The following is an 11,311-nucleotide window of genomic DNA, read 5'->3' on the forward strand; positions in this document are numbered from 1 at the left end:
AATATTTTCTTTCAGGAGAAAAGAACCGAGCTCTTTCATTTTTCAAACGTTCGCAAGTATTTTCTAATATCTTCTGATTTCTCGTCGATGGATGGGATTTATCATCGAGGGAACGTTTCATCATCGATGAACCGACCTATCAACTTTGATGAGGCACGCACAGTCCATCGGCTTGTATATATCATGCGATTATGTGTATATGTATATGTATATTTGTGTGTGTGCGTGTATATATATATATATATTTTTTTTTTCTTTTTTTTTTTTTTTTCAATTTTCTATTTCTCGTGAAAAATGACTTTTTATTTTTTTTTTTTTTTTTTTTAATTAGGGAGACGGTATCATGTATTTTGTAGAAAGAGTGCGGTCACTGACAACGAACGGATATGCATATCGGTGAAACAAAGAGGGAGAGAATCATGTTCATTTTTCTTTGGTATGCGTAATGTGTTTATCGAATTTATCAAAATTTCTTCTTCATCATTCCGTACGCGAGTGATCGTCAGTCGACGAACACGAAAATATAATCATAAACTCTTTCTGCCACGAATTATACGGTTTTCGTTTTATTAACGTATTAATTTCATTTACAAATATAATCATTTTTCTCTTTCGGTAAAATAATAAAAATGTCGGTAATCGTTCATTATGCAGTCGTTGCATTCTGGGAGAAATCTGGTTGCAAGATCGTCGCAGATTATTTGGTCGATCCCGAAGCCGATTGTCGTGAAATTGCTTTAACTACAATACAGGATATTAAGAATCTTGAAAACGACAGGACCAGCCTCGATCGGGGCAAGTAAGCTCAGAAATCCTCGATCTGATTTCGGTGCGTTTTTGTGCTCGTTATTGTCTAACAAAAAAGTGGATTTTTTTTGCCTTTTCTCTCTCTCTCTCTCTCTCTCGCTCTATATATATCTACTATCTATCTATCTATCTATCTATCTATCTATCTATCTATCTATCTATCTATCTATCTATCTATCTATCTATCTATCTATCTCTCTTTTCCCTTTCTCTCTCTTTCATCGAATTTTATAAATGAATGCAACATTACAAATTATAAATGCAATTTAGTCTAATTCCAAAATTGATAAAAATTTAATATATCCATTTATATTCTCTTAGAAATCGATCTATTTTATATGTAAAAAAAAAAAAAAAAGAAAACAATTAATAACAAACAAACGCTGAATATATATATTTATATATATTTAGGCTATTTGTCATAATTATCATTTAAATATTATTAGCACATAGAATAATGTATGTATTTACTGCGTTTATTGATTCGTGAAAATTTTTTGGGCAATCTGATTAATGGAAATCCATCGTTAGATGAACGAGCCTTGTTTTTTTTTTTTCCTTTATCTTTCTAAATATCACATAGAAAATTTTCATTTTATATATTGTCTTTAGATATATGGTGCATCTACTGATCGGAGAATTGCATTATGCTTGCTTGACAACAAAACCAGAATCTTCATCGGCAGCATCCCGATTAGAATCCTGTTCTCAAATCTTTCTCGACAGGTTGAGAAATATTTACAGAGAATTACCGATACTTGCCGATCTATCGAGGGATCTAACTAATCTAGCTGTCGCCGATCTTTCTAAACCACTTCAACAAATTATTGTACGTATTATTTCTTAATTTATTATGAAATTTATTACATTTCATTATATAAGAATCCTATTAAAGGTATTAAGGGCTTAACACATTTGCAAAAAATGTTTTTTTTTTTTTTTTTTTATGATCATTTCAAAATTTGTTACAATCATTAATATAAATTATCTCTTTAACTGTTAATTTATTTGTATTAATTAACATATTAATTAATATAAATAATTAAATACATATATATGTATTATTATTATACATAACATATTATTAGATAATTTAATTATTTTTATTAAATAATATATTTATAATTAAAGATGATAAAGCGTAACGACAAATTAAATACAACAAAATAATAATAATGATTATTATTATTATTATTATGTTAATGTATTAATTAACGTTCTTTATTTTTTCTCATTTCATCAATTAAAAAGAAAAAGATATGTAATAAATTAATAGAAATTATAATCGTTTTAGAATGAATACAATCAACAGGAACCAAATACTATACCAAAATTGGAGACCCAATTAGTCGAAATACGACGTATGTTAATGGATGGCATTCAAAAATTGATAGACAGGGGTCAAAAATTGGATGATCTACTTCGTAAAACGCAAACTTTACAAATTACGGTAAATTTTTATGTTTTTTTTTCTCTCATATAGAACACATATTATAATAATATTGTCTTTATAAAAAATTGAAAAATAACTTATTCACATATATTAATTTGTTTGTCAATCATTTTTGTTATTTTCACAAATGTTTTTTGATAATTTTATTTTTACTTTTATTATATTTAAAATGAATTAAAAGAATGACTTGGAAAAAATATTAAATACGTTCAATATTTTAGATGCAAAAAAACAAAATTATCTAAAGTCCAGCAGTAATAAACAATATTCGAATGATCAATATTTAATCAATCACTTTACATAGTTTGCTCTATAAAGATTGAAAAAATTATGATATACATTATGTGTGCTTTATATAAAAAATTTACATTTTTTAATTATTAGGAAATATGATTCATTGGTTAGTAATATTATTAAACTTGTTTTTATAATCGAAGATACAACTCATAAATTATAATTTCCCGCATTATCGGTATTAACGATACGTACGATTCCATAGGTCGTGACTTACTGACCGTTAAAGGTTTATAACAATTATTGATATCCTTTCATGTATTTATTAATCATTGTATTCACAATAACATCTTACGATATCATTTACTCGTTCATGAGAGTAAAGTGCATAAACAGAAAAATAAAGAAAAAAGTAAATTTTCTTAAATATCAAATTAATTAACTACACGTATTAAACATTTATTATTAAAAATCGATCATTCGAATATAAGATAATTAATAGATATTTATTATATCAAAGATTATATCAATAATTATAAGATATTTTTGGTCTTTTGTCAAATTTTTAGATCCTAATATAATATTATTTTTAATAATTTGTTGCAGTCGAGAAAAGATTTTCACATGGGAACGAAAATACCACGGAAGAAAAACGTTTTCTTAGCTGCCACTGCAGCCACACTGATGTTTCTATCAACATCCCTTTTTGTTTTCTTATTGTACATAGGTATTTTGTAAAATATTTTGTTTAGAAAAAAAAAAAACAGCACAAGGAGACATCGCATATTAACAATATTAAGTAATAATAAATAATTTATTTACTTTTCATGTTCAACAGGAAACTTCATACGACGATGTTGTTTAATTTCTTATTTTTAGGCTAAAAAATAAACTCACTGAGCACAGATTGCATTGAATACGTTTTAATTACTGTAACTGTAGATTTTTTACAATACTGCAAAAGAAAAAATAAGATTTGTGCATGAAAGTGATATCGGATTATGAATAATTAAAAATCCAATTTAGGTCTCTTCTGAATCCATTCTTTAATTTTTGGAATTGCAAGTACCTTCTCCTTGAGAGACTTCAAATTAGGATTATCCTTACCAATATCTAACTCACAAGCATTGTTAATTGAATCCGAAATGGCCACGAAAAACAAATCAGCATAGCTCAACTAAAGAAAAGAAAAAAAACTTTTGTTTAATATTTTATATTTTGCATTATGATGAATAAGAAGTGTTTGTTAAAAAAACAAATGATATGAGAATAAAAATTACAATAATGAAATAGAAGTAGTGTACTACGGTGGTCAAATTAATAAAATAAATTTTATTTTTTTTCTTCATTATTGTCCTTACTTTTAAATGAATATTTTTCTTAGGTACTTTAAAAGTTTCTAGGTAAATCAAAAGTTTCTAGATAACTTTGAAAATCAATTATTTTTTTCCAATATTTTTTAGGCCAATTTTTTTCAAATTATAAAACTATAACCATAACCACAAATCTGAAAATCATCTAAGGACTTTCTCTATAACTAACCTAAAATCTTTTGGCCCAATGCTCTGAATTTTATTTAAAATAAAAAAAGAAAAGAAAAATTCATAATCAATAAAATAACAGAAAATATCTAAATTTATACCTGACCACCATGCAAATAACCACCATTATTATGAACCAGTTCTTCTAACTTTTTCAAATAAAATGGTAAAATTGTAGTTAAAACTTCTTCCTTTTTTTTAGCCTTCTCGTTGGGATCAGTGCTTCTATAGAAAAGTGCTACTTCTATAAATGAATATAATTCAATAAATAAATTAATTAAATAAACAAAACTTTTTAATTTCGATCAAAACACATTATATTGAGATATTTCAAATATTTCAGATCTTACGTTTTCTGAGATCGTGAAGAGCATTAGCAATAGCATTGATCTGTAAATCGTCCAAATCCGTTTTACCATTTAAATTATATTTCTTCGCCAAATATTGGCAAATCGGTAATGTTTGAGAATAAACTTTACCATCGAATTCTAAAATTGGCATCTGCCCAAATGGAGTTGCTGCAAAAAAAAAAAGAAAAAAAAAGGAACAATATAAAATTAAATCAATTTACGCGGTGTCATAAAATAGTTAAACAATTAATCAAAGTAAATAGAAACAATTAATAATAACAAGTAACATAATAATATCTTTTAATGAACAATTAATGATAAATAGAAAATATTGATGGAGAGAAATTAAATTAATAATGAAGAGAAAAAAGAAAAAAAATAATTTTCGTAATAAACAATCGATAAAATAAAATGTACATACCTGATTTAAATTTTAACCATTCTTCGCGATCAATACGAATATCTTCAAATTCGGCGCCACCGTAGCTTAACAAGAATCTTATTGGCTCACCCAAACCCATTACATTGAAGTATGATAACTTGTACTGCACCATTGTCACCTGAAGGAAACAAAATTTTATATTGAAGAAAAATAAATAATAATAAAATATTTTTATTAGTACTGAATTATTTATATATATATATATATATATATATATATATAAGTATGTAAATAAATATATAAATAAGTAATATAGCAGAGTAATGAATGTATTATTATTATTATTATTATTATTATTATTATTATTATTATTATTATTATTTAATTAATTAATACTTTACTAACAATTAATAATTGCACTATAAAATTGAACGACACTAATCAATCGAAGATCCAATTGATACTAACTGAAGTATGTTCGTCAATGTATAAGGATCTACCATAAGAATTACATGTTTGTTCCCCCTCTCCAATAATCAAACTTCTCTTCATCTCTTTCTTTTAGCTTTTCAAGTATCTTGCTCGTATTGCGTATATGTGAAACGATTATACAGGAAAACCGGTCGACACATTTGGTGGGGTATCTTTAGCTTACTTTCACTTTTCGGTTTGTTACAATAAAGATGAAATGACATCGAATTTTATCCTCTTAATAAATAAATCAATTTGGTTTTTGTATTTATAAATTTTATGATTTATAAAAAATCATAACTTTTTTGTTTCGCTTTTGTTATCTTTCGCTTATGTTCGATAATCTAATCTCTTTGTATAGATTATACCGATCAATATGTGTGTGTGCGTAAGTACGTACGTTAAATATTATAATATTATAATATTATAATATTATAATGATATTTGATGTCAAACATGAAATATATATTTTGAATGTTTATATTTTATTTACAAGTAAAAATTCAAAATATCATAAATATATTCTTAGCTCGATCGATATATCAAATTCGAGAAACGAAATATTTTATTAATTATGTCAATACGTCATTTATTACTTAGTAATAATTTTTTTATGGGAAATATAGAATATATTTTTTCTATATTCGTATGGATATATTTTAAAACATTTGGAAGGAAAAAAATTTCGATTAGAACAAAATAAGTTTTATCACATGGTGCAAAACATCATAGATACGTTCTTAACTCGATCACGCTTCGAGGAACGATACTCAGTCGATAATCGAATAATCGACTTGATAACTTTATCTCTTAATAACCTCTTTCATTCCAATTTATTATCATTAGTAATATAACATATAAGACCTTTCGTTGATTCACGTCAATCTACATTGGATTTTAAAATAATATCCAATCGTAAATTTACAGATAGTAGAATAAAGAAAGTTTTTGTTTCGAGAATCGTAATGAAATATAAACGATACTTTTTTTTATTTTTAATAACCTTCAATATTGTATTCGGTCGAGCAAAAATATTCGATAAAAATCTGTATGAAATCGAACACATAGATGGTCGTTTGTCTAAGGACATCGTACCAAAAAAATATATCATCGCAGCATCACCTGATTTCATCGAAGATAGGTTTTATGGTGCTGTACAAATCGATTTAACAATTATGAAGGTATCTATTCGATTTTTCACATTTCGATAAATCGAATCATTATTTTCAATATGTCTCTCTCTCTCTCTCTCTCGTCCTTTTCTTTTTTAGGTTAAAGATTATATAGTTTTACATTCAAAAAATTTAACCATCACATCGACTAAATTGTATAAAAGTGATATGCCATATGACGAAATTTCAATCGATACTATTTATCCTATTGAAGAATATGAAATGATAGTAATCGAAATTACAAATAGCTTAAAACCTGATAATTATATCCTAAGAATGAATTACAGTGGTACATTAAGCAATAAGATCAATGGATTTTATTTGAGTAGTTATACAGTTAATTCCGAAAATGATCGTGTCAGGTGATTTCAATGATCATTTGGATTATATATATTAATATTTTATAATATTCTTTTTTTTTCTTTCTTTCTTTCTTTCTTTCTTTCTTTCTTTTTTCTTTTTAATTTATTCTATTTATAGAAAATTAGCGGTCACACAATTTGAGCCAACTTATGCGAGAAAAACATTTCCTTGTTTCGATGAGCCAGCATTTAAATCTGTTTTTCATATTCGTATCGTTCACGATGGAAAATCGAATTATCATGCTTTATCTAACATGCCGAGTATAGTAAGCAGAAAACTTTATGCCATATTGAAAAATAATATAATGTGGAATATTTCGAACGTGACAAAAAAATATTGAGTATATTGAGGAATATACTTTTTTGAAAATTACTACTTTTGAAATCGAAATTCGTTTATTTTGGATCCTTAAAAAAATATGATTTTAAGGTTTCAAAAAAAAAAAAAAAAAAGAAAAACAATTTTGAATTCGTGAAAGATTAAATTTAAGATGACAAAATTTCGGTAAATATTTTCAAACGAAATATTTGCAATTTTTCAAAAATTCATACTCGAAATATTCACAGCAAATTCTATAAAATCGTAAAAAAAGATTCTGATATTAATTTGTAGAGAGTCGATAAAGCGGATGATAATAGCGATTTGATGGTAACAACTTTTGCACCTACTTTACCGATGTCGACATATCTCGTGGCTTTTCTAATAAGTGATTTCGAGTGTCTAACCTCAAGTGCAGATTCATTAAACGGAACTAGAATACCGCTTAGTGTTTGTATTAGATCGGATTACAAGAGTAAAGTGCAATTTGCTTTGAATATTGCTGCCCAAGCTATCGAATATTATTCGAATATTTTGAACATCGATTATGCTCTCCCAAAATTAGGTATAATATTAATTAATTAAATTTATATATATATAATTAAGACTGTTTTCATAATGATCAACTCATATGTTATAAAATTCCTACGTATAAAGATGTAATTAATACAGAAAAAAAGAATTTCGTAGATCTCGTCGGAATACCGGATTTTGCAGCTGGTGCAATGGAAAATTGGGGTTTAATAACGTTCCGTGAGACTGAAGTGATCTACAGCGAGGAACATAGCTCATGCGAAAACATAAAGAGCGTTGCTCTCACGGTGACCCATGAATTGGCACATATGTGGTTTGGAAATCTTGTTACAATGAAATGGTGGAACGATCTTTGGCTCAATGAAGGTTTTGCAACTTATATGGAACACATTGCTGTCGATTTTATTTTTCCCGAATGGAATCAGGTCTTGTATATTAACAGATTAAAAAAAAAAAAAAAAAAAAAAAAAACAAAAAAGAAAAACCTCGTTAATACAATTTAATTATTAATTGTAATACAGTGGTGCGTTTATATTTTTTCTTCTTCTTCTTTAGATGCAAATCTTCCCATTGGATACTAAATACACATCGATGATCTATGATATGAAAAAAAATGCACACCCAATAGTTAATCGTCTTGAAGCTTCCGATGAAATAGGTCAAATGTTCGATCGTATTTCTTATCAGAAAGTATGCTAATATCTTAACATCCTATTATGTAATTGATAATATGAATTATTTCCCAATTATAAAACATTCTTATCTAGGATAATTTAATGGTACTTGACGAACTTTTATTAAAAAAAAAAAAAAAAAGAAAAATAAGATAATCTTAGAAAAATTTATATAATAACAAATCAAATTGTTCTAATGATCGAAATACTTTATTCGTTACTTGTTATGATATTTGATGGTTTTTCTTTTTTTTTTTTTTCAGAGTGCTGCAGTAATTAACATGTTAGAAGATGCAATAGGCAATTTAAAATTCATCTCTGGAATTAGAAGTTACCTTAAGATGTATCAATTTGCTAATGCCGAGTCGAAAGAACTTTTTGAACGTTTAAACGAGGAAAGTAAAAATTTCGTAAATCTAATAGATTTTTTAAATCGTTGGACAAGACTATCTGGATTTCCTCTCGTTAAAGTTAAACAAAAGGATAGATCAGTGAAATTGTCTCAGCAACGATATATCGTTGATAAAAAACAAGAGGAATCGTTCACGTAAGTTGAAAATATAAAAGGCAAACTTTTTAATTCTTATCGATTATATTATTATCATAATATAATTGTTTTCAATGATAGAGAAAGTTGGGACATTCCTTTGAGGTATATAACGAGTCGACAAGAAGACGGTATCAATTTCGCTTGGTTCCTTGCTAATTATTCTTGCGGCAAGTATTAGATTTTGTTTTTTATCTATGAATATACATGATATACAAAGATATCCCGTCTTAATCGATCCAAACGAATTTCAATGAAATTTTTAGCAGATCCAAAAAGAAAAAAAAAAGAAAAAAAAAAAAAAAAGAATTCAAAATTCATTAAATTTTTATCATAAATCAACGAATAGAAAATGAACACGCAAATTAATAAAAAATTACTGACATAATCACTTACGTATGGATCGATTAAAATATAGTATCCAGAGAATTTTCTTGATAATAATTAAATCATCATGTTAATATATCCATGCAGTCGAATTGGTCTTAGAAAAGTCAGTAAATTGGGTAAAATTGAATCACAATTCGATTGGTTATTATATCGTTAATTATACTGAAGATAATTGGAGAACGTTCACTGACTTACTATTGACTAATATCCAAGTAAAGATCAAACACACTCACATCCACACTCACACAATTCTTTTATCTTATATATATATAAATCTGATTTATAAGAATGTACTTGAATAATCATAATCTCATTAATAGGTTCTGGATCCAGTAAATCGTGCAGATTTATTGCACGATGCATTTATTTTAGGTGATAATAACGATCTATCATATCATATCGTTTTGAACATGACCACTTACCTAAAAAACGAGAGTGCTCTTCAACCTTGGATAGTTGCTGGTCAATGGATCAATCATGTTAACAGATTATTTCGTTCGACTAATTTGCATCGTCCGTTTCAAGTAAAATTTTATTACTTTTATATTTTAAAATTTTCATTCATTTATTATTAACAAATATTTATTTGAAATTTTATAATTCTTTTTCTTTTTCCCCTTGTATGTGCATGTATACCATTGTGACATCGAAAAAAAATATTTATAATAATAATTAATTAATTATTATTATAAAAAATCTATTTAATTAAATTTATTTATCGTAGTCCTATGTGCAACGTCTGATCGAAAAAATTTATCAACAAGTTGGATGGAAGGTTAACGAGAAAGAAGAATTACCATACAGGTAGAAAATCGTTATAAGATTTAATAAGTATTTCTCTTATCTTTGATCGTACGAGAAATGTGCCTAATCTCATGATCGACTTTTCGAGAGAATTACGGGTAGTTATTCTGAAGATAGCATGCAGTGTAAAATTCGATCATTGCTTGGACACAGCCATTATGAAGCTTAAAAATTTCGTTGATAGTAATGCCACGCAAAAATTGCATCCTGACATTCGTTCTATCGTTTATTCCTATGGTGGGTTAAACAATATAAAATGTAATAATATTTTATGTTTATAAAAAAAAAAAAAAATATATATATATATATATATGTACGTTTTTCTAATTAAGATTTATTTTTTTTTCTTTCTTGATATAAAGGTCTCTTTTTGCCAAACGAGGAGGCTGAACCGATATTCGAAAAAATGTGGGAATTCTTTTTAAGAGAGGCAGATGTGCAAGAAAAAAAAAGATTGTTGATAAGATTAGCAGCTGTTAGAAACAAGGATATTCTCAATAAGTACGTGTTAAATATTTTTATATCGAATTAAATAATGATTATATATTTAAAATTAATCTTAACGTAGATATCTTTTGAAGATACAAGACGAGAAAGTTGTTCGTAGGCAAGATTTTTTTGAAGTCATCAGTAATGTCGCTTTAAATCCAGTTGGTCTTGATATAGTCTGGGACTTTTTTAGGTAGTTTTTCGTTAAAATTAAAAAAAATATTTTAATTGTAAATATGAAATCCATATTTTTTTTTTTTTCTTTTTTTATAGAAATCATTGGGAAAATTTGATCGAAAAATTTGCATTAAACGATCACGCTGTGGATGCAGTTATAGGAGCAGCCATTTCTTTATTCAAAGATGAAGAAAAATTGATGGAGGTATTTTGTTTGAATATGAACTTAGATTGATTTATATTTTATACGTTAATATCGTAGGTAAAAAATTTCTTCGATAAATATCCAAATATTGGTCCAAATGCAAATATGAAGAAAAATGTGATTGAAGATATTGAAAGTAATATCAAATGGATAAAAATGAATTTGTGGCAATTCGAACAATGGTTAAACGAAGAAGGAACTTATTTTACATAGAACTTTCATTATAAAATATAATTATATGTTTTTTTTTTCATTGTTCATTTAATTAACTGTTCCTTTGACTTATGTTATATATCCTCAGAATGCATCGATACATAACTCGATGTCGATTAAAAAATTAATATACATTTTATTATCAATGCCAGAATTTGTATATTATCATCTGATATAATCTTAAAAT

At 26.4% G+C, this 11,311-nt stretch overlaps 3 protein-coding genes across 3 annotated transcripts; 2 read left to right on the top strand and 1 right to left on the bottom strand.

The window, feature by feature from the left end:
* Positions 1-459: 459 nt before the first annotated feature.
* LOC118440451 (uncharacterized) lies at positions 460-3,522 on the top strand. Its single transcript, XM_035863484.2, has 4 exons — positions 460-799; positions 1,420-1,636; positions 2,102-2,257; positions 3,101-3,522. The coding sequence occupies exons 1-4, from the start codon at positions 630-632 to the stop codon at positions 3,230-3,232; spliced, it is 675 nt and encodes a 224-aa protein (XP_035719377.1). The 5' UTR covers positions 460-629; the 3' UTR covers positions 3,233-3,522.
* Positions 3,025-5,422, bottom strand: GstS4 (glutathione S-transferase S4). The gene is made up of 5 exons (XM_035863482.2): positions 5,173-5,422; positions 4,807-4,945; positions 4,386-4,553; positions 4,137-4,279; positions 3,025-3,671 (listed from the first exon to the last, which is right to left on the bottom strand). The coding sequence occupies exons 2-5, from the start codon at positions 4,937-4,939 to the stop codon at positions 3,504-3,506; spliced, it is 612 nt and encodes a 203-aa protein (XP_035719375.1). The 5' UTR covers positions 4,940-4,945; positions 5,173-5,422; the 3' UTR covers positions 3,025-3,503.
* Positions 5,423-6,107: 685 nt separating this feature from the next.
* On the top strand, positions 6,108-11,290 carry LOC118440402 (glutamyl aminopeptidase). Its single transcript, XM_085658231.1, has 16 exons — positions 6,108-6,419; positions 6,510-6,772; positions 6,891-7,038; positions 7,386-7,656; positions 7,782-8,050; positions 8,181-8,315; positions 8,563-8,846; positions 8,928-9,016; positions 9,321-9,448; positions 9,557-9,760; positions 9,961-10,040; positions 10,129-10,298; positions 10,403-10,541; positions 10,609-10,722; positions 10,803-10,911; positions 10,969-11,290. Exons 1-16 carry the CDS (start codon positions 6,204-6,206, stop codon positions 11,122-11,124), a joined length of 2,775 nt encoding a protein of 924 aa, XP_085514357.1. The 5' UTR covers positions 6,108-6,203; the 3' UTR covers positions 11,125-11,290.
* The last annotated feature ends 21 nt before the right edge of the window (positions 11,291-11,311 follow it).

The sequence above is a fragment of the Vespa mandarinia genome, chromosome 7 (genome assembly GCF_050613455.1).
Source record: "Vespa mandarinia isolate Hongniang chromosome 7, ASM5061345v1, whole genome shotgun sequence".
In the NCBI taxonomy this organism is placed as follows: domain Eukaryota; kingdom Metazoa; phylum Arthropoda; class Insecta; order Hymenoptera; family Vespidae; genus Vespa; species Vespa mandarinia.

What these genes read in the sequence shown, in the direction of transcription:
- LOC118440451 (XM_035863484.2), top strand. Translation starts at nt 630, where the DNA reads ATGTCGGTAATCGTTCATTATGCAGTCGTTGCATTCTGGGAGAAATCT. An exon ending in ACCAGCCTCGATCGGGGCAA is followed by an intron (nt 800 to 1,419) that starts GTAAGCTCAGAA and finishes TATTGTCTTTAG; the next exon opens with ATATATGGTGCATCTACTGA. An exon ending in CGCAAACTTTACAAATTACG is followed by an intron (nt 2,258 to 3,100) that starts GTAAATTTTTAT and finishes AATTTGTTGCAG; the next exon opens with TCGAGAAAAGATTTTCACAT.
- GstS4 (XM_035863482.2), bottom strand. Translation starts at nt 4,939, where the DNA reads ATGGTGCAGTACAAGTTATCATACTTCAATGTAATGGGTTTGGGTGAG. An exon ending in ATGGTTAAAATTTAAATCAG is followed by an intron (nt 4,554 to 4,806) that starts GTATGTACATTT and finishes TTTTTTTTGCAG; the next exon opens with CAACTCCATTTGGGCAGATG. An exon ending in GTTATTTGCATGGTGGTCAG is followed by an intron (nt 3,672 to 4,136) that starts GTATAAATTTAG and finishes TCTTTTCTTTAG; the next exon opens with TTGAGCTATGCTGATTTGTT.
- LOC118440402 (XM_085658231.1), top strand. Translation starts at nt 6,204, where the DNA reads ATGAAATATAAACGATACTTTTTTTTATTTTTAATAACCTTCAATATT. An exon ending in CCTTGCTAATTATTCTTGCG is followed by an intron (nt 9,017 to 9,320) that starts GCAAGTATTAGA and finishes ATATCCATGCAG; the next exon opens with TCGAATTGGTCTTAGAAAAG. An exon ending in AACAAGGATATTCTCAATAA is followed by an intron (nt 10,542 to 10,608) that starts GTACGTGTTAAA and finishes ATCTTAACGTAG; the next exon opens with ATATCTTTTGAAGATACAAG.